General features: G+C 29.6%; 1 protein-coding gene across 6 annotated transcripts in view; it reads left to right on the top strand.

The window, feature by feature from the left end:
- LOC129979916 (uncharacterized) overlaps positions 1 to 24,789 on the top strand; it is a 149,918-nt gene extending 125,129 nt beyond the window's left edge. For 3 of the 6 annotated variants that reach the window (XM_056090756.1, XM_056090757.1, XM_056090759.1), the window contains 2 exons: positions 27 to 121; positions 22,684 to 24,789. In XM_056090756.1, coding sequence (XP_055946731.1) covers positions 27 to 121; positions 22,684 to 24,726 — 2,138 coding nt within the window. In that variant the 3' untranslated portion in view covers positions 24,727 to 24,789. Of the gene's footprint in view, positions 1 to 22; positions 122 to 9,842; positions 10,039 to 19,240; positions 19,397 to 22,683 lie in introns of those variants that run through there. The other 3 variants (XM_056090758.1, XM_056090761.1, XM_056090760.1) reach the window with 3 other exon arrangements.
- Positions 24,790 to 25,907: the final 1,118 nt, after the last annotated feature.

Below are 25,907 nucleotides of genomic sequence, written 5' to 3'. Positions count from 1 at the left end.
AATGTGGCTTTTTCATGTCGTTTCAGACGAAATGGCGGAAACCAAAGAAGCCAAGATGGCGGTGAACGGACCCATTTTCTTCCTCATTCAGGAGCAAGCCAAGTCTGTTGTTGCCATACAGGTCAGTACAATAGTTATATTCTTCTCCATTGAGAAAAACATTTAATATTTTATTAAATATATATTCAATTTATTAATTAAATCATTGGTTAACGAAACCTACTGGTTTTGAATGAGAATGTTATGAGCTTGACTTGCATATTTTTGTAAAACAAAATTATTAAAATATTATAGTTATTCTTAAATAATATTTTGATTCACAAATTTATGTGCTGATAGGATGATGCAAAGTTTTTATATTCTTTATATTACATAGTTTGTTAATATAGTTTTTATATTCTTTATATTATATAGTTGAATATATATATATATATATATATATATATATATATATATATATATATATATATATATATATAATATTATAGTTGATATAACATTATATCAACTATAATGTCTTTGAATTCTGTTTTTTTATTCCAGTTTTTTCTATCCTTCACAAAATATCTAACAATTTTTAATTGTTCAGAAATTTATAGTAATTATTGAAATTAAATAACCATATATTGGACACATGTAAATGAAATTTAATGGAAATTTTTTTGCTTTCGCATTGAAAAAAGTCCTTATCGTCGTCATTAAAATTATGAATTCACTGATTAAAATTGAAATTGTTGTTATTTATTTTCTATATATTTCCTCTTTTGATTTCGCAGGGCCGCGGTGGCCTGGTTGTAAGGTCTCGGTTTCGGAAACGAAAGCTCTCAGATTCCGAAGTGCGATTTCACCGAAGAACCGTCGTGTAAGCGGGTCTAGTGCATGTTAAATCCGTCGGGGCTAAACGTCCTCCCTCTGGTGTGGTGTGGGAGTCTGTAGAAGGGGGGGGGTGCGAACTCAGATGTCGTCTTCATCATCTCACTGCGGTTCAAAATTATGATGTCCGTCCCAAAATAGTCCTAGTGTTGCTTTAAAAATAGGATGTTAATATAACTAAACTAAACTAAACTGTTTTGATTTCGCAAAGTTATGTGACTGGAAATTTCAAACAGACACTCTTTCACTCCCTTATAATTTCAGCTAATGTTATCGGGTCATATTTATTTTTGAATAAAGAGAGCACTCTCGCCTTTTTGGTCTGGGATAGAGAAGTTGTATAGAATGCTGGGAAAAAATTAGATTTAACAAAGATTATTTAGTAACATTACAAAGGTTGTATAATTTTCAAATGAAGCTTGGATTCATTTAAATTACAAATTGCATATCTAAACAAATTATAACGCACAATTGTAAAACAAATTCCTGCTGATGTTTTTATCCTATAACTAAACAAAATATTACCTTATGAAATGTATGAATGAATTGCTGAAATTAATTAAAAAATATTTACCATAGGACCTATTTTAACAATTCATTTTCTTAAAAAAAAACAGGTGTTTAGTGTGACATAACTAAAACTCTGATGGGCTGAGTGAAATCGAATTTTATTTACCGATTGCGGAAGTCTGAAGAAACTAATTTCTCATAAAAATAAATTGATAACTAAAAAGAAAAAAAGCAGAAGTTACCGATACTATATCTTGCTCAGCGCAGTAACGATGTGGCATGGGAACTCTAATGTTGATTAATGAAGGATTATTTTCTGAAAGTTTCGTAATGCATGTCATTCGATTCTGTATGCGCATTTTTTATTATCCGAATATGAATAAAATTTTGCATAATCCGCTGGCAGTGCGGCCATTGTAAATATTGACCTATTTTCGGTTCTGATAGCTTTAAGTCTTCGCTTTTCGCTCTCTGTATTTTCTGAAATTATCCGCCTTTTTCTTCGGCTGTCTGTATGCGAAATTTGTTTTCGTTCCGTTTATTAGTTTGTAAGCCATAGGAATTTAGAATAATACTTTCATTCATTTTAACTTTATTTTTTAATATTTGCTTTTTATCTCTGTTGCACTATTTATTTTAATTATTTGTTAAATTAATTTTGTCCATAAAATTAGGATGCACTCAATTCAATAACTTTAAATTTATTGTAATAATACTTTCTTAAGTCATGCAAAATATTAACTTACAGAATCAATTACAATCAATTGTGCTTATTTACAGTAAAAGAATGTATTAATTTGACATTATTTATCCCAATTTAATATCAATTTTTAATGTATAGTAATCAATGCTGGAAAAATAAATATTAAACTATGCCTTATATATGAATTACAAAAATAAATATGAAATTCATAGTTAAAAAATATTTTAATATTATGACACATTTTTGGTGGAATTTCACCGATAAGTTTTTCAATTCAGTATCCCAAACTAAATCTGAAATAAAAATATTTTTGCCATAAACCATATTTCTGAAAATCTTTTCACTAAAACAGGAAAGATAACTGTTTGATTTTAATTTTAAAAATAGAGATATATGAAATGAAAAACATAGAAAGTTAGTTAAGAACATACTTTTTGAACAATTAACAGTACTTTTTAAAAATCAAATTAGTATCAGTAGGTGGTAATATAGTAATCAAACTAATTATAGACTTTGAATTCTTTTTATTTTGAAATTGTATTGAAGATACTGACTGGTTTAAACTTCTACTGGGATTTATGAGGTATTTAGCAAAATAAACGTCAAGATATGGGCACATTTTTTTATTATTAAATTAAGGTTACGAAATGTTCAATGATCGATGTCTCAATCATTGCATTTTTTATGGTGAATAATAAAATAACTTAAATCCAAAGTGTTATTTAAATAATTGATTAAAATTAAAGTTTTTTTTAAAGTAAATTGTAATAGAATGTTACATTTAAAAAAAACTAAAACTGAAAACGGAATACTTCAGTATATGAATTTCATTTAGATATACTAATAATAAAAATTAAAAAAAAAGGAACTTGAACATCTATTATATGCTATTTTTCAGGAAAAATAACCTCTAAAGAATTATACTATTGCTCAGAAATAAATAAAAATAAGTTTGACATATGCATAATGTTTCTAAATATTATTGTACAAAATTTTATGCAAATGTAATAAATGTATTCTGTACGTGCCGAAATTTGTAGAAAACATGTTTAGCGGTAAAGTTAAAAAAACTTTATCTTTCTACAACAGGAGCTCCTGTTAAATTCATTGTTAAAGGATAATTTATAAACTTTCAATTTTTAAAACCTATATTAATTATACATTTCTGTAATCTAAAAAACGATCCCTATTTTATTAGACTAACATTGAAAAATTATTTCTTTGAAGGAACAATCGTTCCTTCCCTTAAAATAATGACTCTATTTGGAAATTCCGATATTAATCGATTATGTAGCGATTGTAAATTTTTAAGTTGATGGTCCTCTTTCTGCCGGCATTCCTGGCGCTTATCTAGAAATTGAGTCTCTTGTCGATTGCGTAATTTTCAGGTAAATTAGATAAACCAAAACTTTAACCTCTAATAAGATTCTTAAATAAGAAAAATTCAAGCAATTTCTAGAGAAAATGCATTTATAAAAAAATTTGATAAAATAGAAAAACAAATGTGCATCCAGTATTGTATTCTATTCCTTCTTATATAAAATAAAATGCTTATAAAATCACTTAATCGCCGGAAAAGAATTCTTTAGTACAAATAATAATGAATTATATATACAATATATATATACAGAATTTATCAATAAAAATTCTAGTTATTTATCATTTGGAATAAATTGCATTTATACTTTAATTCAACAAGGGGAAATATTTTCCCCCACTACGTTTCTCTATTTTTTGAAAATATGAATAACACTTGCTCCGAAAAAAAAATCCGGTATCCAATCACTATGAACATAGATACTATAATATATTTTTTTTTTTTTTACTCATAATGTAAGAAATTCTAAAATACACCTTGGAGTCAATGGAATAATAATTTGGATCATCCGTAAGTTCTTGGATCTTACGGATTGCCCTATCGAAGCTCAAATCTTTAAAACTGGTCTTAAAGAACTTTCCTTTCACAGATGGGGTTTTTGTCTTCAGATCTTTTTTTTTAAAAAAATTGTTTTCAGAAACCTAGCTTGATTTGTTTTCAAATTGAAAATGGTCAACGCTCCAGGTTTTGGTTGACAGGTTTGGTTCTTCCAGGTTTGATTGAAAGTATTTTAACTTTTAAGAATTACTGGAATAATAGTTTTAAAAAATGTAATTTTTATTTTATAACCTGATATAATTCACCTCAGTTGTGCTCGCCTCTATTACCAGCGCCAGGGCACCTGCCCCTCCAAAGATATGCGATTGTATGCATCGAACTATGTACGAATTAGGGAAGAAAATTTGATTTTTTTTCTATATTCGGAATTTGTTCGAAGTATATAAACTCGATTAATAAAAATGTTATGTATATATTGAGAAATAATTTTTACAATTTCTGATTTCATCTACACATACAGGGTAGCTATTCTGTTCTTTCTTTCTTAATTTTACAGGACTGTATCGATTCCTATTTTTATGTCACTTTCGCGTGCTTCACATCACTTCACTTCTTTTTCTGCTTTCCTACCAGTCACACGAATGAGCGCGCAAACTGATGCTATATTTACTTTTTAGATTGATAGGAAGCGTTGTCAAATAAAAATATGAAAAGCTCAATATAATTCCACTTTCTCACGTAATGCAAGTGTCAATCATCCTAGCTTATTTCCTCCAAACCCTTCCGGTGCATTAGCCGTCTTGTTTGATAGGTACGGGTCCTGCACCATTAAAGAAATGCTAGGTTTTCGATCTTTTTTATGATTATTTCTTTCACTTGCTAGGACGCATTATCTGAATCGGCTACTTGTATATTTGTATGGACTGTTTTTATTATCGACTGGAAATTTGGTATGATTTGCATGTATAGAGTCTAAAATAGCACCTTCTAATGATGAGCTATTATTAAATCTATATTTAGACGCAGTGCTTGTCGAATAGCTTCGGATAATTACTAATATCTCAATAATTCTCTGGTTTGTCGATGTTATAATACTATAACTTGTTTCGATAGGACTGCTCTTTTCAAATAGAGATAATGCCAGAATGTTACTTATAAAGTACTGGAACTTATTGAAAACAAAGTCAGGTAGAGATTTATTTTTAAATAATTTTCAGTGTGAAATTTTTTTTTCATATTTTTAAATTAGTTTGTTGATTTACTTTTGTCCTTTTTTATAGCCTTCAGTTTTACAAAAATGAAAGTAAAAAAAAAAAAAAAAATCAATTTTTAATTCTAATTTTTTTTTGTAACGCTGTCATTGTGCATACATTTATTAAGAAGATTTTAAATTATTCATTGGGGTTTAGTCAATAAAATTTTCTAGAGTTATCTTCTTTACATTATAAATCAGCATGAACAGGAATTAATCCTTTTTCTCATCTTTCTGTTTTACAACACTACATTTTCTTTGAATCCGATTAGGTGGAAATCAGTTTGAAATTATGTCGAAATAATTTTCCTCGTGCTATTTTATGTAGTTGCAATTGGAATTATCTTTCTAAACTCTTGTAAAGCTGATTATTGATATCTAGAACTTATAATCTTTGGTAATTTTCTGTTCTTAGATAATATTAGTTTCTACTGTTTCTAGACGTTTTGAATGAGTTTTTCATTTTTATCTATTTTTTAATCCAAATCCTTTCACTATATAGTAGCATAAAATGTGAATAAGAATAAAGCCAAGATGTGACGTCACGAAACAGAATATTTTAGTAGATAACAGTTAACACTAGATGGCACCACTAAACCTTAATAGAATATTTTGAATTTATAGGATTTTATATAATAAAACGAATAATTTGTATTGTTATATTTAATAATCTAAACGCAATGTTATTTTTATAATATATTTCTTGTTGAGATTTCGAGGTGGTAAATTATGATGATTTTAAAAAGATGAATTTAAGTACCTTAAGTATAGCAAGATGATTTTAAAAAGAAATCTTATATCCTTAATCTTAAAAGAAATTTTATTTACTAAATGGTGATTTCTGCTATTTAAAGTTATTTGAATGCCGTAATTTCTTAAAACTGATTAAAAATTTTAAAATTGTAATTTTCCGTATTGTTTGCCGGATGTTTAAAAAGTACGATTATCTGTAAGATAATCGTATAAGTAAGACATTCTTATTATTAAACTGAATTTAGAGTCTTCGTATTTATGTCTTCCTTCACAATAAATGCTAATATCCGGCTATATTAAATTGCAATTTTTAACACACATAATTCATTTAACTGATTTAAACATACAATAATAACGAACTTAGTTCTTTGCAATAGATATTTCCTTAGTGAGCATAAGCCTGGAATACTCTCTCTATATTCAGAAAGTTTGCCTGGTATAAAGCATTCATTTTTCAGAGAACATTTTGTAAAATTTGCTATTATAATGCAATTATGAATAGTATACTTTTCAGCGCTGCTATATTATTAATATTTCATCAATATTTTATAATAATTATTGTAATTGCAAGTTAACGTTATTTAATCTATTTAAAAGGTATTTTTAAACAGATAAATTAGTTTTTGATTTTCCATCTCCAGAGTACAGATTTAACATGCAAATTTATGTTCTAGTAAAATCCCGGTTGTAGATAGTATTGAACTGCATATACATTAAATGCGCACATATCTTTTATTTATATCTCTTATTAATGTCAATATTTTAATGATTTTTAATATGTATGTTAAACTGTGATTATTTTATCTAACAATCAAAAGAGCAAAATCAAAGTGCAACACAAATCGAATGAAAAATTAATACAGTTCATATTACAGATATCAAACAAATATCTTTTACTGGTTTCAGATAAGCTTCTTCCTATTTTAAACTGAGACTCTATCATTGCTCTATACATTTTTAGCTGTCAATAAGCAATTTTGAAAAAGAAATGCTTATAAAATTGTTAAATTTGTAAATGACGGAATTTTGTATTTTATATTACGATAACTTAATGGCAAATAACAGCACTATGTATAAAGCACATTTTCCCCGAGAGATGGCGCCATGATAAGAATGCCACTCTCTAGCAAAAGAAAGGACTGAACTCACATTGTGTAATGTTGTTATTAAAGCACGGGAGATTTACAAAGTCGTTTTCAGCGAATTATCGAATTAGTTCTAAAGCTGTGGCCAGTTTGTGTTAAAGTAATTTTTTACGCGAATTTAGCAATAAAAATAATAATCGTCCACTATATGGTGACATTTTGATGTCAAAACGTACGCGTAAGATGTGTTTTAATTTTCAGTTAAGTATGGTCTGGTTGGGCAAAGTATGGTCTAAAACAAAAGAAATAAATATCTGCTTGTGCAATAGTAGGAAATCGAATAATTTAATACAAGTTACATTTTAGAGAAATGTGTATTCTGTTTGTCGCTGAACGTTGCATGCAAAAATGACGATAATGAGTGTTTTCTCTTGACATTCTTGAAGATTTTAACCAGAATTTCAACCCTAATTTATTATTTATGTTTCATGAAACAAAATTATCATACTTGGCATCATTAAAAATCCCCTAAACGTCCAAAAGTGCATTCTCCATCGATAAAAATTTGACAGACAACCATTCAAAGTTGCTATTTGTGTTGTCATAAAGGTGTAGAAGTTTGGAGAGGAGGGCTCCCAACTCAGGTGTCTTTCGTCCTCTTCATCTGACTGCGGTTCAAAATCATGAGGTCCATCCCAAAATAACCTAGTGTTGCTTTTAAATGGGACGTTAACATAAGCAAAGTAAACTAATAGGGTTCTCATATTGTTTTTTAGTTTAAAAAATTAAAATATTTTAAATTCCTGGTTTTGACATTTACAAAGAAATAAATGCAGTTGCGCAAAACTCATTGGCAACGAATGTACAAACGCAATAATTAAAAAAAGCTCCTTTTGGTTTAGCTTGAAAAGGAGTGGTTATGTGGCAGAGCTAGCTAGAAAAGAAATTATTTATTAATTGTCAACGGTAAAGTTCACATTAAAAAAAAACATTTGTTATAAACATGTTGCTTTTTGCGTACCTCTTAAATCTGAAAATTCATAAATCATGCTCTTTGTTTTTTAAATTTAGTCTGCTTGCATTCACACTGACCGATACATTTTTTTTTTTTTTTTTTTTTTTTTTTTGGAAAAGAAGGATCTTTGGAGCTACTAAGACAATTTCATCTAAATCTCGTATCAATTTCGAAGCATTTTTGTACTTTATATATTTTTATTTATTAAGAAAAAAATCGTTCTTCGAATACAAAAAACAAAACAGAAATTTACTTTTATTAAATAAAAAATACCCATGTTGGTATTCATTTTGCTCTTATCATGAAATTTTTAAAATTGCTTATCATTTAACTTTCAAGATTTAAGACCATAAAGCTCATCTGCCTGACCGCTGATTATTTTACTCCTTTTTTTAAATCATATCACTCCGCTTATAATAATGAAATGTAACGACCCTGCTCGTAAAAAGAAATTTCATGAAAAAGTAATCCCTTCGTTGGTCACAGAATATGTAGCGAAATGTATATAAAATGAATAAAGTGCTCAAATGCTTCTGACGAATATACCTATTTCGAAAGATTTGTTTTGCCCATTCCTTATAGGTTAATAATACTATATTGAAGTTTTAAAAAAAATTGTCTTTAAAATAATTATATATTTAAAACTTCATGATCTTAAAGCAAAATTTTTATTTATGGAGAACCTCTATATTTAAATTTAAAATATACTTTATTGTATGTTATATTCCTTCATTTAAATAATTAATCAATTATAAAAATGTATAAACGTTATTTATATTTGAATAGATAGAAGTCTGTGCAGCATTTAAAATCTAATAGAAATAAATAGCTCGTGCAGAGATAACGCTTAAAGATACTGAAAAATTTGTAGACAACTGTCTTAAAGTCTTAAGGAAAATTTCCAGCTTTGTCAAGTCCTTCGTAAAAAGAATAATTTTAAATGAAATCGTCAATTTGAGAAAAAAAATATTTAATCATTAAAGTTGTAATATTTGAAGTTTACTAAATTAATTAATTTTGGAAAAGCAACAATACTGAGAAGAAAATAAACATCTTTATGGTTAGTTGATTTGTTGGCTTTTATTGGCTAAACTGCGATAGATAAATGGTTAAAATCATTTCAATAGCACTTTAAAAACCAAATAGAAAACAGGCTGATTTTCCAATGTTTTTAAAATTCAACATGTAAAATTGATAATTAAAAAAAAAGAAACTGAAGTCGAGACGATTTAAAAAGGCAATAAAATTTAAAACATCTTTGAGTTAAAACAGTATATTACCCTTCCAATTTCGTAGACACACTGGAATAAAACATTTCTCTTATAATTCTATTCAAATTTAAGTTTTTATTTCGTATGTCGGCTCAAAGCAGCGATAACAATATATCGTAAAAAATATGCATAGATAAAGTACAATATATATCCGAGATAGTATTTTTCATTATTTATCAAGTTAAAAAAAACAGTTTCACTCATCAAAAGATTAAATATGCGAAAACACTTTTATTCTTGGCCTATTGTTGCCCTTCTGGTTGCAACTTTTAACTCGTTTATCAAAATAAAAAAACAATAAACAAGCCCGAACTTTCTAAAGAAACAGCCAAAGCAAGTCCAAACATTTTTCTACACCTACTTCGTTCAACTTCACGGTTATATATCATCAATGAGGACATTGGTAATTGGTGGTGTACGTCGAAGAAAGTATAGCTGCTTGCGACTTTTTTCTTGTTCTACTTTTTGTGTTTTAATCGCTTTCTCTGGAGTTTTTATCGAAAATGCGGAATCTTGTACATTTTAAATTGCTCGCCTTCCAAGCGGAACCTGTGGCACCAATTTACCTGTTGTCGATGCAGTCCCGACGAGCAGTCTGCTCAGTGTGTGTGGAATTCGATTTTTTGCGTTGTGCCGTTTGCGTTGCAGAATCTGGATTTAATTTTGACCAAGGGAATTTCTCTTCAAAAACTGTTATGAGGTAATTTATTTCATCAATAAATTAATTAAAATTACAGTTTGATTATCATTGAAGCATTTATAGTGCTAGTTTTAAATAGCGAAATCATGTCAAATATGAATCACTCGTAACTAATAATGTTCATATTTTGGAATTGTTGCGTGTGTCTAATTACAAAAGAAGGAATTTATGAAGTTTTTGACATTTATTTTGGACCAGAATGTGATTTATACTATTTTTCAGTCGCCTTCTTTCGATTTTTAGTAGTTTTCTTTGCTATTTGCTTCTCTTTCAAAAATATATTGCCATTTTAATTTACCTATTTAATTTTTATAGACTTTTATTTAATTTTTGTATCAAATTTTAATATCGACCAATGAATGTTAGCTTGTAAGTTGAAAATACTATTACCCAATTCATGTATGACGCAAAAACACAAGCATTAAAGGATTAAGACTGTTATAATGCAGGTTTTACGCGATAGAAGCAATACCAATCTGGCTTGTAGATAATGAGTCAAAAAAAAATTACTATTTTTTCATATTTTAGAATTTGTAATATCATATTTTCTTTCTAGAATTTTACCATGATGAGTGCTTATTATATAATTCTTGCTTTATGATTGAAACAACATGTAACTAAATTGTTAAAAACTTTGTTGCTTTAGATATTCGTTTTCAATTTACTTCATATTACTGTTTTCAATATTTGTTAGGAAGAATGTTGCATAAGTTAGTGCTCGTTTATTATTAAGCCTTTTTCGGTAGTTGTATAAATAGTTAAATGGCCTTGGATTAGAATATCGCCTACTAGTATTGATTGCATTTTTGTTTTAGTAATCATTTTGTTCGTTCATTTTAAATATGTATTTGAAGGTCTACACGTTTCTATTTTGTTTATGATATATATAATGTATTTTTCGATCGCAACTCATTGTGTATTTTATTGCATGAACCAGTATCTTTTATTTAATTCACAATGTCCCTTGTGATTGTGCAATTTGTTATAAAAGTGAGGAATTCTAACATAGCTCCCAAGATAGCTGTAAAAAGAAGGGGAAAGTAGTCTTTATTTTAAGCTTGATAAAAAAATAATTCAGCTTAGAATTTTAAATCTAGTTTCCCCTTTTAAAATATTGACTGTTTACAAATTAATGATATTAATTTATAAAACCACTGTATATCTGAAGCACATTTAATATAATAAATCAATGAAATTATCCCATGGCCTGCAGGGGTTTTTGCAGAATTTATTGGTGCTTCTCTGTTGTGCCATCTTGCTGATATGTTTTATCACACATTTTTCCTTAGCAGAAACCTGATATGGTTTCCTTTTTAAAATTTAAGAGCAGTCCAAAGGCAGAAATGCGAAAGGATATCATATTCATATCATATAGTATCATTACTACAATAGCGCAATTAAACATAAATTTCAATAGAACGTCTCTACTCATGATCTGCAATTTGGATAATATTTCTTTATTGCTGTTATGTATGGTGTATAATGCACTTACATGTTCACTGCCTCAGCTCAAGACCTATTACACCGACCACTTATCTAATTAGATTAATCTTTGCTATCTCTTAATTATACCAGAGAAGGGGGTCATCTAATTAGATAGAACGGTACAATTAGAAAGTAACATATGCAGTGCTACTTTCTAATTGTACCGTGAATGTGCTAACTATCACAAGCAATAAAGCACATCGCAAGTCTGCAATCATTAATACATATTTGATGCCTCTTAACAAAAATGCGAGTGCAATTTTTAAAAGTATTTATTTGTAGAAAGATATTAAAGAGGTAATTTGATATGAAAGGTGCAGCCAAATAGAGAGTCAGAATTTTTTATTAAAGAAATATTTAATGTCTTCAAGAGCCATAATAGAATAATAAATAAAATTAATATAAATAAAGCCAACAGATAACCTTCTGTTGTATTGAACAGCAAAATTTTGTAGCGTTTTTAATGACAGTGCATTTTCTCTATGTGAGCAATTCTCAAAGTGGTATCTATCTGACCTTGAAAATATAGAGCAAAAACTATGAAATTCGTTGAACTCAACATCACCTGATTCTGGAATTATTACTGAGTGAGGAAGGTTGCACGCTCTATGTGTGGCCATTTCTATCCTCGTTATACTGAAATGGTTCTGGGGCGAGGTGGACTTTTAACACTTTCCAATCTTTGAGACTGGAATCCTTATTGATAAATCATCAGGTTTAGATCTGCCGAAAGAAATGTTTATGCCAAGAACAAAGATTGCTCGAAACTTATAGATTTTTTTAAATTTATAAGTGTTGATCCTCGCTCTGATAATTTCCTAGTATTTTTTGTGTCATTTTCTTATAACTTCTAGCTTCTTAACGCATTTTACAACCGACATTAAACTACCGGAATGTATTGGATAATTTTTTTTTTAATATTTCGCTAACGGAACTATTAATTCACTTAAAAGTAATGTTTTAGAGATGCTATAAATAGAGTATATTGCTTTAATATTGAAGTTATAAAGTGGGTATAAAGTTTTTACTTTCACGCTATTAAGTACAGAGAAAATACAGCAATCGTCAAAAAATTAGAACTCCAGATTTTGACGAATCTCCACTTTTAGATCTTCCTGAATTCGAAAAAATAAAATTTTGTCATTTTGGTTGCCTGTATGTGACAATGATACAAAGTCCTCGAGCTAGACGGATGAAATTTAGTATATGGCTTTTACATCAAATTTGCAGATTTCTATGAAATTTTGAGCAAACCCCGTTTAGAAGTTTATTTATCCGGCCGTTTGAATACAAGTTAAAACGATAATTACAAAACAAAGAGAGCTATAAAATTCATCTCGCAGATTTAACATTTACCAAATTTTGAGCAAAATCCAAAAAGGATTGCCCGTCTTTCGGCCTGTATTTTCTGAAGTATGTAAACCCGATAACTCAAAAATCGCTACGATTTAGATATATCAAATTTGGCATGTAATTTTCTGACTGCAATTATAGTTATGTGCCAAATTTTAGGTTCAATCGGTTGAGAGAAATGGGTCTAAAACATAAATCGATGTTCAAATACATATTATGCCAGGATTTTTTTTTTGACGAGTGACTATTTAAGCCAAATATTTGCGCAATAGCTTCTGAGAGTAAAGACCCCTGAGCATCCGGGGGCAGAAGTCTGACTTTTAGCTCAAATGAAGATAGCACACATACACTCGCTTGCACAACCCCTTTTTACAGAGAGACTCATTCACGCACCTCACAGAGAAAACACAAGGAAGAGAACAACCATGCCCGAACCAGGACTCGAACCCGGAACGCCTAGATCACGAGGAAGACGATCTACTCCTAGGCCAGGAAGCCGGCTATGCCAGGAATCAATTACCTAGAAACTTGCAAAGAATCACACGATAGATTCAGTGAAAAGGTTTCGTGATTATGTACGCCAATGCCATGAAAGACACACTTTTATTAGATTATATGTGAGATTTTGGGGTGACCACGCCCGCTGGTTTAAACTTTGTAAATAGATAATCTACCAATTGAGTTAATAAGTACATTTCTTAAAGATAATGGAGAAATCATGATAGTTAAAAACGTCGAAGTTTCCATAAATTATGAGCAATATACTCAATACGAGTGTTTCAAAATTGGAAAAATTTTAATTTATATATGATGGTTTTCAGATACATAATAGAAACAAATATCGCTCTGTTGGCTAAATGGCTAGTCCAGGAATCTAACAGAAGAAATAGCGCGTTGTTTGAGTGAGATGAAAATCAATAATGATTAGATAAAATTAATCTCATAATTATTGAATATTCATTTAAAACAATTTAACGCAAATCTGAGGGAAAGAAACTATTTTTCGTAACTGAAGTGCACTAAAAAAATGAAAAGTTAACAGAAAAAAAAGGGGCACTTAAAAAGCCCTTATCAGTAAGATTTGCTAAAGAAAGCTTATCAACTCAATTATGAATTACATAACTATTAAAATGTGTTCAACATTCTTTTCATAAAATGATACGAAATTTTATATCTAAAAAACTTGGAACGAGTTATCTAGAGAGAAGTTATTAATTCTCAAATTCATAAACATTGAAAAATACTTATGACATATAAAAATGTTTTGTCTGAAAACTTTGTTGTGTGCTAACTTTTTCCTTAGGCTACTTCACCGAATGGAATCTTATTTGTAAAATAATTTTTTCAGGTTTGTGATTCAGTTCTTGCGTATTTAAAAGTTATTGGTTTCTTTCTTTCTAACAAGGTCGTTTCTTATCTTATAAGAATATCTCGCATTTCTTCTTATCACACAAGGACCGTCTGGATTTGCATTTAGATTGATAGTGCAGAAATTCCATTTAAGAGTATTTGCTACTTAAGAGGAATTAAGTCGTTTAACTGTTTAAAGACTTCAAGGAAATAATATAGGACGTGTTCTTTAAAAATATACTAAACTATGATAACAGATTTGTTTCAATCAAACAACTGCCCATTTGTTTCAGAATACTAATTATTTGTTTCATTAACATCTCAAATTTAATTAATAATTTATATATTCACCAATTAGGCTGAATTTCCAGTAAAATGCATATATTTGTTACATATATCGTAAAAAACATTTTATTGAAATCGTGATATGCTAGAAATTTTTTATATCTATTCAACGAATTTTTGATTCCAAGATTTTATTCCTTCTTCAGTCAATTTTTTACTGCAAAAAAAATATGTGGTATAAGAATAACATTATTAATTGTAACTCGAAACTTATTAAAATTTTGCTTTGTGAATTGGACTCAGCATTGTACACCTACTCAATTCTAAAGAAACCACCACTTTTGAAATGATGCACGTGTCCTTGTAAATGTACGTAATATTCATAATTTAAAAACAATCCTTGAAATCGATTGAACAAACTCGGCATACAGTCCTTGCATGAGAATCTCGAATCCTTTTCAAGTTTCGGATCAATTTCTTCATCATCCAAAGACACAAGTCGACAATAATATCATGAATATATTTTTAAAGTTTATTTTTACAGTTCTGTTACCATTCATTTTGAATTATTTCTCTATTTTGTGCGTCTTGAATTATTATCTTTATTTATCTATGTTCACTATTGAAGAATGATATAATAAGGGTGTTTGTACTACATTTTTATACTAAAAGTTGTCATTCAATCAAAAAAGATATTCAGTATATTTTCTCCAAGAAAATATGTTGCTGGCTATAACGAATAAAATTTTTAAAAATTGTGGATTGACTTATCGATAGAATAAAATTCTTTTTTCCTATTAAGTTTTTAAATAATATTTTTAGAAATTATTACTTAAACTTTAAATCTATGAATCATGTTAAACCATGAATCGGGAAGATAATTGGAAACATTTTCTGAGAATTTTTAGAGTTGCCAGATAGAGGAGTTAAATTCCATGTAAGCTTTCGTTGCTATTGCTACAAAGTGGAATAAGTTTCATTTTGCTATAGTACGCCTTATTTAGTTTTCCACTTATTGGGAGTAGTTTAGAAGAAAAACTTATCTTAAATAAAATTTCGAAATGACATTAACAATTTCTGTGGTAGTGTTTGGTGCTTGATATGCTAAAATGACTGAATTATTTTAAAACGCTTCCATAAATATACAAAAATAATTTTGCTTTTTTCGTAATTTATATAAAGTTAATAACAATCATTGATCAATGGCTGTTTAGATATCTTTGCGACAAATAATAAGCTGTCAGAGAAAGCGTGTCATTAGATTTCAAATGACTTCTTTTTACTTCAATATGATAAATTTAAAAAACAATCTATATATTCGCTTGCCAGTCTAATGAAACAAGTACAGGTTGACACACAAGGATAGAGCTGATTGTAATTGAATGAAAAGTCAAAACTTAAAAGTAACTTTTCTGGAAGCTTTTAATTCTGAAAACAGGTTCTGTATTCAGTGAGGCGTAGAGCATTTTTAAAATCAACTGTTAAGCTGTAGAAATGATTTAATGGAAGCTAGCTAACTTTACAGTTACTTTTACAAGAAAAAAAAGGAATGAAAAATGACAAAATATGTGTTATTTTTGTAATGGAATTCAAATCTTAATCTAAATCTAAATCTGCAGTTGGAAGACTTTTGGTATCTGATTGAGATGTCACTCAAGAATTAAAAGAAAATAACTTCAAATATTTTACAATGAAATCGTTCATTTTTTTAAGGAGGTGTGTTTCCGTAATTTTTCGAATTTTATGGTTTCTCCTTGCTTTTGTGACGCTTTTAATGAACGAATTTTTGCTTTAATTTATCAATAGTAAATGAATTCCGATACAGTAAAATTTATATTTCTGAAATATATTATGGAACATATTTATGCCATTAACTCTGCAACTCAGCTGTGTTGATTATATAAATCAGAATTCATCATGGTATATAAAATTGGTTATGAATATAGCTTTTTTTCCCCCATTGAACACTCGATTTTATTTTCTATTTCTTTCTTACTTGTTTCTACTACACTACGTTCATTTTCTTCTTTTACGAAGTGATTTAGTGTACATAGTTTATTGGAATAAATTATATTTATTAGCTTTATATACAAGTAGGAGCTCATGCCATTGCAAATATAATTTGTATTTGTGTTGCATCTAAATTGCAACAAATAATCAGACTTGAAAGGATAAGATTACAATGCACAAAGGCAGAAGCAAATACATCGTAAGAATGTACATTCTAAGGGATTTTTCTCAAATTTTGATCAAAATACTCTGAAACCTTAAGCAAAAATATCATGAAATTATTGATAAAAAAATGCATTAAGTGTAATCTTAATGATCTTATATCTATAATTTGTAAAAGTATAAAATTAATTAAATTTTGCAAAGCTTTAAACTTATTTAAATACATGAAACAAAATACATTTTCAATGAAAATGTATTTCAATACTTTATTTTGCTTATTTGCTATCTTTGAGATTAAAACTGCTGTTTAAGGTAAAAGGAATTATGTCTAAAAAGCTTAAAGAATATTTTCTTTTACAAATATAAACTCTATGTATAAAAGTAAATTTTAACAAATTATAAAATTTAACTAATGTTTATCTATATCTATACTTATAATAAAGCTCAATGTGTGTGTGTGTGTGTTGGCGCTCTACAGGCCAGACCGTTTGACATACAGCTACCAAATTTGGTACATGTATACCTTGGAGGTTGGGAATGTGCACCTGGGGTTTCTTTTTTCGAATTTTTAATTAGAATTTTAATTATTAATTAAGAACTAACTTTCCCGCCAAAAAAATCTTCCATTTTCCCCACCGCCAACTTTTCCGCCAAAAAAATCTTCCATTATCCCCAGCGCCAAACGAGAAAGGCTTCAGTTTTTTTTTTTCTCCCAACAGTAATGAGGCTACGGTTTAAATTTTTTGACGGATTTTTTCAATCGGTTCTGTTTATTTTATTAATGTTTGATGCATTTATAATTAAACATTGTTAATGAATCAATCTTTCAGATTCATTCTGAAGTACTTTTGAATTAAAATAAAACAGAATAAAGGAAATTAAAAATTTCTAATCCGCATAGCGTTACCCCAACTGGCGTAGAAAAAATCACGTATTTGCGTTACGTAACCGGCGAAGGAAATTCACGCATGCGCATTCTGTTCTGATTGTTGCCATGACAACGTTATCAATGGATGATTTAAATTATTTTTGGGTTAGTTGCATGCTTTTGTAAGTAAATTGTATTTATGTTATTTATATATTTTTTGTATATGCTTATAGTTTTAAGTACATCGTTTTTTAAGTAGTTTTTTTTAAACCTGTTTTCAACCGTTTATTTTAAACGATTCGTTTTATTTTCTTAGTGTTTGATGCATTTAAATTTAAACATTGTTAATGAATCGATCTGCTCATAATGAATCTAAGAAAATTTTGTTGACCAACTCTTGAGATATTACATAAATTAAGAAAGATATTCTTTAGTGCCCATAAAGTTTAAACGCTGAGTGACTCTATTTTCAGTAATCAGATTATAAAAAAAATGCTTTGTTTCAGTAAAAAATATTATTATATTAATTTAAGATAAATTCTTTCCACTTTAATTTAAAGCATAAATTCTACGGGTGCTAACAGAAAATGAGAGATATACATATTACGTTATGACTGAAGGCCTTTATAATATTATGAATAAATTATATGATAATCAAAATTTGAAGTTTTAAAATATTTTGATGAAGAAGCTATTAAAGTAGAAATTGCATAAAATATTTAATTATTAAAATTTTAACGAACATTAAGATTGGCAAACCGGCTGGTCGCCAAAGGCGGCTAGTAAAATAATAATTCTAATTTTGCATAGCTTTTGATCTATGAATTGCTATGATTTTTCATTAAAAATGAAAAAAAAAAACTTATTTTAGGAGGAAATTAGAATTATAAATAATATCTTCCTAGAAATGATTGTGTATATTACATGTATAATGATGCAAATTAACTTTCGATCAATTTTTCATACTTCCTATATCTATTATATCATTGAAGAGGTTATTTATTAGTTCTTTCTAAACTGAAATTTCATATATAAACCTCTCTATTAATCAATGATTGCATCATTTATTGCTTTTACAAATATAAAAGGAACATCAGTCTCATGATATCATGTACTAGTAGGATTGGAAGTTGGTTAGCTGCTGGTTGGTACATTGTATACATTTATGTAATAAGTTGAAAAAAATTTTCATTATGCAAAACACTTTGATTTAAATGTGGTCATCAAAATCGTATATTTTAGCAAGCTGTACTAGTTCTGATAAATCTTCTTAGACAATGGACAAATTTAATAGTCCATCATTTTAATATTATTTAATTTTTAATTACTGTGCTTTAATAATGTCAAGTTAAGCCAGTTAGAAACACAAATGGTGCAAACGAGAAATTCGATTTAAAAAAAAAAAAGAAAAGAGGAAAGCCTTTTGTAATTTTTTTTTTATCTCGAGTATCCTCTTCGCAGCCATTGTGAAGCGGTGATGAAGAGCTTTAACGGAGCAAGCCATGTTAGAATACAATAACCTTCTCGAGATTTAAATAATTCTTACAAGTTAAAGAAAATTTTTATTTGTGAAATTTAAAACGTTGAAGAAAAGAGTTTTTTTTTTTTTTTTTTGGTAGAAGTAGAGTTTTACGATTTCTACTTCCTCGCTTTTTCCTTCCTGTTGCAGATTTGATAACGTCACGCGTCTCTGTTTCTAAGCAGCGTATGAGCATTGAAGACGCACATTATGCTTGTATAAATCATTAGTGTCACCTATAAGTAAAATTCAATGAATTACCAAAATACCTTAATGATGAATGCTTATGTATGCAATTTTATTATTACTAAAAGACTGGTGAATATGTAAGTGATGTTTTTATTCCAAGTCAATCCTCGAAATAATTTCTTGAAATTTTATTGCTTTTAAAATATCAAAGAAGTTAAGTTAATTGTAACTTAAAAATTTTCTGATTGATGAAACAATTATTATTACTAAAATATAAACAAATGTTTAATAGGATATAAAAATTATAATTTTCTGATTATTCCTATTTCGATGATTGTATTACTTTCATTTTAGATTAATTTTTTCATGAAATATGCCATTATATTTTGTTTTTTCTTTCGAAATGTATTTCCGTTTAATTTCTTCCTCTTTGGCTACTTTGGCTTTCTTTATTCTCTAAATCACTTTAGAAAATTTACTGCCTTAGAATATTTTATTAATATATTTAGATGCAGATTTACTGCCTTTTGGTATAAATATAAGTTTCTATTTTAATTGTTTTTTTATTCATTAGTAAGTATTGTGTTTCAATCGATTTTTCGCTCCTTTAAATCTGCCTACAGCTTTTGACTCAGATTCCTTAATAAAATAAAATTATTCAAATTCGGTATAATAAAGATTCAGGATTTTGACATTCTAATTAATTGGATGGATATTTATTGTTCATTTGTTTGATCGTTAAAATTTTGATTAGTTTTTCAATAGTAATATAACTGAAATTTTATAGCTTTTGTTCGAATGTCTATCCCGCCGAGTGTTTTATAAATCCAACTTATAGATGACACGCAAATAAGATAATAAGAGAAATGTAGAATATGTTTTGAAGGATTACTTTTGAACAAACCTCAGTTTTGAATCGTGAGAAGATGAAGATGACACCATATCCGTTTTGTGTAGATGGCGAATCTTCGAAATAGAACGATCTTCAGTGGAAGTCACTATATCTATAATACACTGTTTCAATTTAATGAACATAAATTCACATTTTCTTAAACGCATCGGACGTAATAATATGCACTTCGATGCATTTTTTAAAAGTTGGATATTTTTTTTCTGTAGATATCAACAAAGATCATTTTTTGCAATATCATTGTGATCGTCAATTTACTTATAGAATCCTAAATAAACATTCCTCTAGCAGAGTGTTTTTTGTCATAATTGTGCGAACAAACCAGTCGATATTCACAGGAAGCACTAAATATTCCTCAATAAGCCAAACAAACTATTATTCTTGTATTTTCAAAAACTGACGTTATCGTGCATAAATTTTATTTAAGCATCATAAGTATTCTTACAATGCTTTAAAATGGTTCGTTAATTCCATTTTTAACGTCATCCTTAAAAAAGAAAATTAAGCGATTCCTCAAATTACATCCGTTTGTGTTAAGTTGCATCCCTCGTTCTCAACTTTCCCAGCTTACTCTTAAAAATCTGGGGTATTCCCTGCTTTTATTCCAGATTAAATCCCCTCATGTTTATTTGTGCGAGGTGAGATTAAAATGTGCAGAAACGTAGTAAATGAGCCAGCTTGCCGCTGGCATCGGAATTGGCTCATTTTCTGTCATTTGTTTGTTGCAACTTCTCTCCAAAAGCACGCCAGCTCCTTTTTCACACGCGAAACGAACCGTGACACGGAATATAGCCAGGCTTTAATGACCAAAAGCAACTCGAAGTCTTTAGAAATGCTCTCAATAAGTCTTATTATCATCAAATTCGCCTCTGCTGCTTGCTGACATGCTTTAGGAAATTCGGAAACTCTTAGTTTTCATTGCTTCCTTCATATTCTTAAAATGACATCCAACATTTTAGTTGTAATAACTTGTAATTATCATAAAAAAATGCATTTTTTAGAGATTTCCCTGAGGGTCTTAAGGTGCAGTCAGACGCCTTTTTATTATTTTGAAAACTTTAAAATGTTTGTAGTGCAATTACTACAAATGCAGGGAGAAAATTTTCAAATGCCTATAGCTTTTTTTTTTTTAAATTTGCTAACATAAAATTCTTGTTAGTAACTCTCAGTCCATATTAAATAGTTATAAATGCAATTGAGCTGCACATATTTTAAAAAGCATCAAAAATGAAAAAAGAATGAAAGTATTTAAATTTTAAAAACGTACAGAATTTGAAAGGCTGGTAGCACTATTTATCATTTGACCAATTATGGGAGGCATAAGTATTTCAGAGAAATATATAGTTCAGTGAATAACGTAACATTTTGGGAAAAGAAGGAGATAAGGATTTTATATAAAAAAATACGCTATTCATTTCTTATTTAATATGATTATATATTACCCTGACATTCAAATAGTACATTATATTTGTGGATTCCACAAAGTTATAAACAGGATCCTGCTATGATAGTAGGAGCACAGTAGGCATTATTTGGTTTTAATTTATCTGGTCATGTCGAATCATAGTTTTAATTGATTATCTACCACAGTCTTCTTAATCGGATCCTACTTTGTTAGCACAAAAATATTCTTATATATATATATATATATATATATATATATATATAGTAATGATATAGAAGACGAATTGTTTCAATAAATAATTTTATCCAGTTTATTTTTAAATAATATTTTCTGATGCTGATTAAAATAATTTTTTAATAATCAGTTTTAGAAAATATTATGTAAAGTGTATTCTGTGTGCTGAGAAATATATATATTTCTCATATATAAATATATATGAGAATACTTCCTTACAAAATAGAAATAATTTATCACTTATTTTATATGCTTCATTTCTTTTTGAAAGCCAAAGAAATTTGTTTCAGTTTTCACCGCAATGGTAAATTTTTAATTAGACTAGCTAGGCAATGGCGTAGGATAGCTGAAAAGGGTCGCAGACAGGTCGATTTAAAAAATGTCATCCTAGCAATTAAATTTATAAAATATTTGGATAACAAATTATGCTTGAAAACCTGTTGATTTTAAATTCCTATATGTTTCATTATATGCTTATATTTATTACAGTACTTAAAAACACCAAAAATCTCTTTAAATACGAAAGTGGATGCCACACTGTCATGAGTTATAATAAATAAATACGTGTACGTTTTCACTAAGTTATCCTAAATTAAATCCTGACCAAATTGATGATTTAAAAAAAGGACTTATAATGAGCATTGCCTAAAGCCGCAAATTTCCTAAATTCGCTATTATTTCAGCGATATTATTTTCGAAAAGTTTCCACTTTTTTCAAGAAATTTGTAATTTTCTACTTTAATCTGACGTTTCTTAAGTTTGTGGAGATGTATTCACACTTATTATTAATAGAATTTATTTTATCCATTATTTTCTATAATAAATTTTAATATCCGAAAATTGTTTCATCCTATTAAAAATGAATTCTTTTATAGGCTCTGCAGACTCGAATGGCAGTCCTTGAAAGCCTTCAAGAACGGTTAATGCAAGCTATTGATGACGTCCATTTACACCTTGCGTCCAAAGAGACCAAGACCCATTCGAATTCTTCGAAGTCTTCAGCATGTTGCGAGCCTTCGAAATCTCCTACAATCAGCGTTCCAAACAGTGAAAAAAAGCTGAGATTCGTCGAAACTGGACACAACATTGCTGGAACTGAAACTGTTCATAAAAGCGAACTATCCAAGAGTGATAGTCTGAACAAAGACAGTGGTATCGGTGGTAGTGAGTGCAGCCTAGCGCCTACGGAGGCAGCCAACATTCCCGATGAGGAGGACGAACTTTTGCAACTTCTGGATTTGATAGACCAGAAGAGTTTAGAGCTTCTTAAGCAGATTGAAGGTCGTGGAGTGCAAGACACCGACAAACCTGTATTGAAAATGGAAGAAGGATCGAAGGCTCTGTTGCTTGACAATCTTTTACATGAAAAGGTTAACACTCAACGACAACTATCCGAAGTGAAAGCCGAGCGAGACGAGCTGAGGCGCCGATTGGCTAAGCTGGAACTTGCCACTGAAGCTGTGAATAAACAGAAACTTAAAGTGCAAGAGCAGTTGGATGCTACTCTCATGGAAAACAAAAGCCTTCAGGAAAAAATACACAAAACCAGTGAATTCAGTCGGAAAACTGAGTCATTAAGCTATCTTGCTGACATTGAACGCGCTAGCATTAAACGAAAGTACATGGAGTACAGCGAAAGAAGTCGGATGAAAGTATCTGCTATCCTAAAAGAAGGAAATGTGTTGGAACTACAAAAGCAGTTACTTTCATATGTCATGGAAAATGACATTTTGAGAGCCAAACTTCATCAAGACGAGCCATCAAAAATTGGTAAGTGGTTGAAAATAGAGACGCAGCTAAGGAAAGAGTTGAAAGAAACTATTGAAGAAAATCAGCACCTTAAAGAAGTCTTACAATCAAAGGACTTGGAAATAGCTTCCCTTAAAGACAAAATTAGAGTTTTGGAAGAAGGTGAAGACGATTCTTGTGTCAAAAACTTCGGAATGGGTAGCACAGAAGATTGGAGAGAGCCTGGAGTTTACAACAAGCGCTCCAATCTAAATACGAACTCACCATTTTCGCCTTTGGGATATGGTGATTTCTCTAAAACTCAAAGTCTTCCTGCTATCCTTCTCTTAGGCGCCCAAGCAAAGCTTAAGGAACAGGATAGCATGCGCGGCAACTATGATCACATTTATGATACAGGTAGCTTTACAGAAATACCGTTGAACCACAGCTACCAATCTGGACAACCAGCTGATAATTCGAGCCATCAAAGTGCTTATTCAAAGGACCTTGTAGATCTGAACTCCCCACCTGAGCCTAGTTTCTCATCTACTTCCACACTAGTGAATTCCAACTGTTCAAACCGGCCAATTTTACATTCCGGAGTATCTGCTCCCAACTTGAGTGGTACGTGCAACCACGAAACGATTCAGAACTGGGTTTTCGCCCCTCGCAAGTCTGCTGCTGTAGTTTCGAGTGAAACCGATATTGTGAGTGGTGCCAAGCTGGTAAATGGCCATCTTTGTTGGAAAGGAACGACTAAATTATCGAATTCCAATTTATCCGTATCGGAGGACATATCTAGTATCTGCACGGAATTTGATCCGTTAAGTGAAGATAATCCTTCCTGTGAAAATTTTGTGGATTCTTTAAATCTGTCCATACCCTTAAAGCCCACCCAAGTAGCTATATCTCAACTGTCATCCATTGGAGACAGTTTGCATAGCAATAGCCTCGACATGGGCTGTAGTTCCTCGCCTGTTTTGTATCAGGATACGCGGAAAGTACACAATGCGAGGTCCGTTGATGGTATTCGTGAACTTTTACTTGAAAATGGTTATTGTAGAAAGATTCCCACATCCCAATATGGACATTCCACTATTGCACCAATAATCCTTGGGAAATCTGGTCGGCACTTACCTGTTAACATAATTAAATGCATGCATGAAAATTCTGATTACTCTCTGTTGTGATAACTATTTAGTAGATGGTGAAGAAGGAATTGTTTAAAGTTTTATTTATGCCTATGTTGGACCAAATTAGCATGAAAAATTAGAATATTAAAGAATATTTTATATTATATTTTGCTTTATTCTTACCTTCACAATATTTGTTATGTTTCATTTGTTTTTATATTTTAATCAATGTTTTCCATATGACTGAAGTATAATTTTAAATCACAAGTGTGTCTTTTATATTTAGCGTCATACCTAACGATTAAGTCTGATTGAAAAAACATTTCTTTCGAAATTCGATTCGCCTCACCGCTCGAAAGCTGCCATTCAGTGCTTGCAATTCGCTGAATTTTTTCAATCAATACTTCGAAATGACGAAAGCAGATTGAAATTTTCTCCTTGAAATAATCGGCAACAAGTAATACACGGAAATTAAGAGAAATTCTCTAAACTAGTTTACAGACTTTTCTGTCTACGACTTTACTGGACAAAACTATGGTGAATGTGTTATAAGGGTAGCTTTTAAAAACTGTTTTATTTGGAATTATCCCACCGATGATTTCAGCCATTATACGCAACACTCACCCACAGTGGCATTTTCAGATTGATCTCTATCACTGATTCAGAGTTTTGAAGTAGGATCAATGGAAACCGAGTCTCATCAAATAGCTGACTGTATACAAAAATTAGGAATCATGATTTTAGAAACTATTTTGTCGAATGATTTTAAGAAACAGTAAATAGTATGCTTTCGCATTTGAAGCTTTTAATCATACTAATATTGATGGAAATAAATTTTTAAACCACACATTCCTTTACAAGCTGGCTGAATAGCCTGCAATCAAATCATTTGAAACATTAATAAATACTTCACTGCATTAAAGGCGAATAGATTAGAATAAACTAAATTCTTACAAATCTAATATTCATTAGGTGATATTTGATATTTTAGACAAATACATTTCTGAAATATCACAAGTATTTATTGGTGAAATTATTATCAGTTTTACTTCAATGATTTTGATGAAAAATTGTTCACGTAGCTGCAGATTTCCAATGCAATGAAATATTTATTTATTAAGATGTTTCTAGAATTGGCTTGTGAACTAGTCAATCCACGCAAAATAGGTATTTTGATTTGAAAAATGCACTCTAATTTAATGTTCGTTAGATTTCCCTTTGCACTCGAATGGTACCGC

The sequence above is a fragment of the Argiope bruennichi genome, chromosome 1 (assembly GCF_947563725.1).
Source record: "Argiope bruennichi chromosome 1, qqArgBrue1.1, whole genome shotgun sequence".
In the NCBI taxonomy this organism is placed as follows: domain Eukaryota; kingdom Metazoa; phylum Arthropoda; class Arachnida; order Araneae; family Araneidae; genus Argiope; species Argiope bruennichi.
This window is presented reverse-complemented; position numbering and strand designations above follow the sequence as displayed.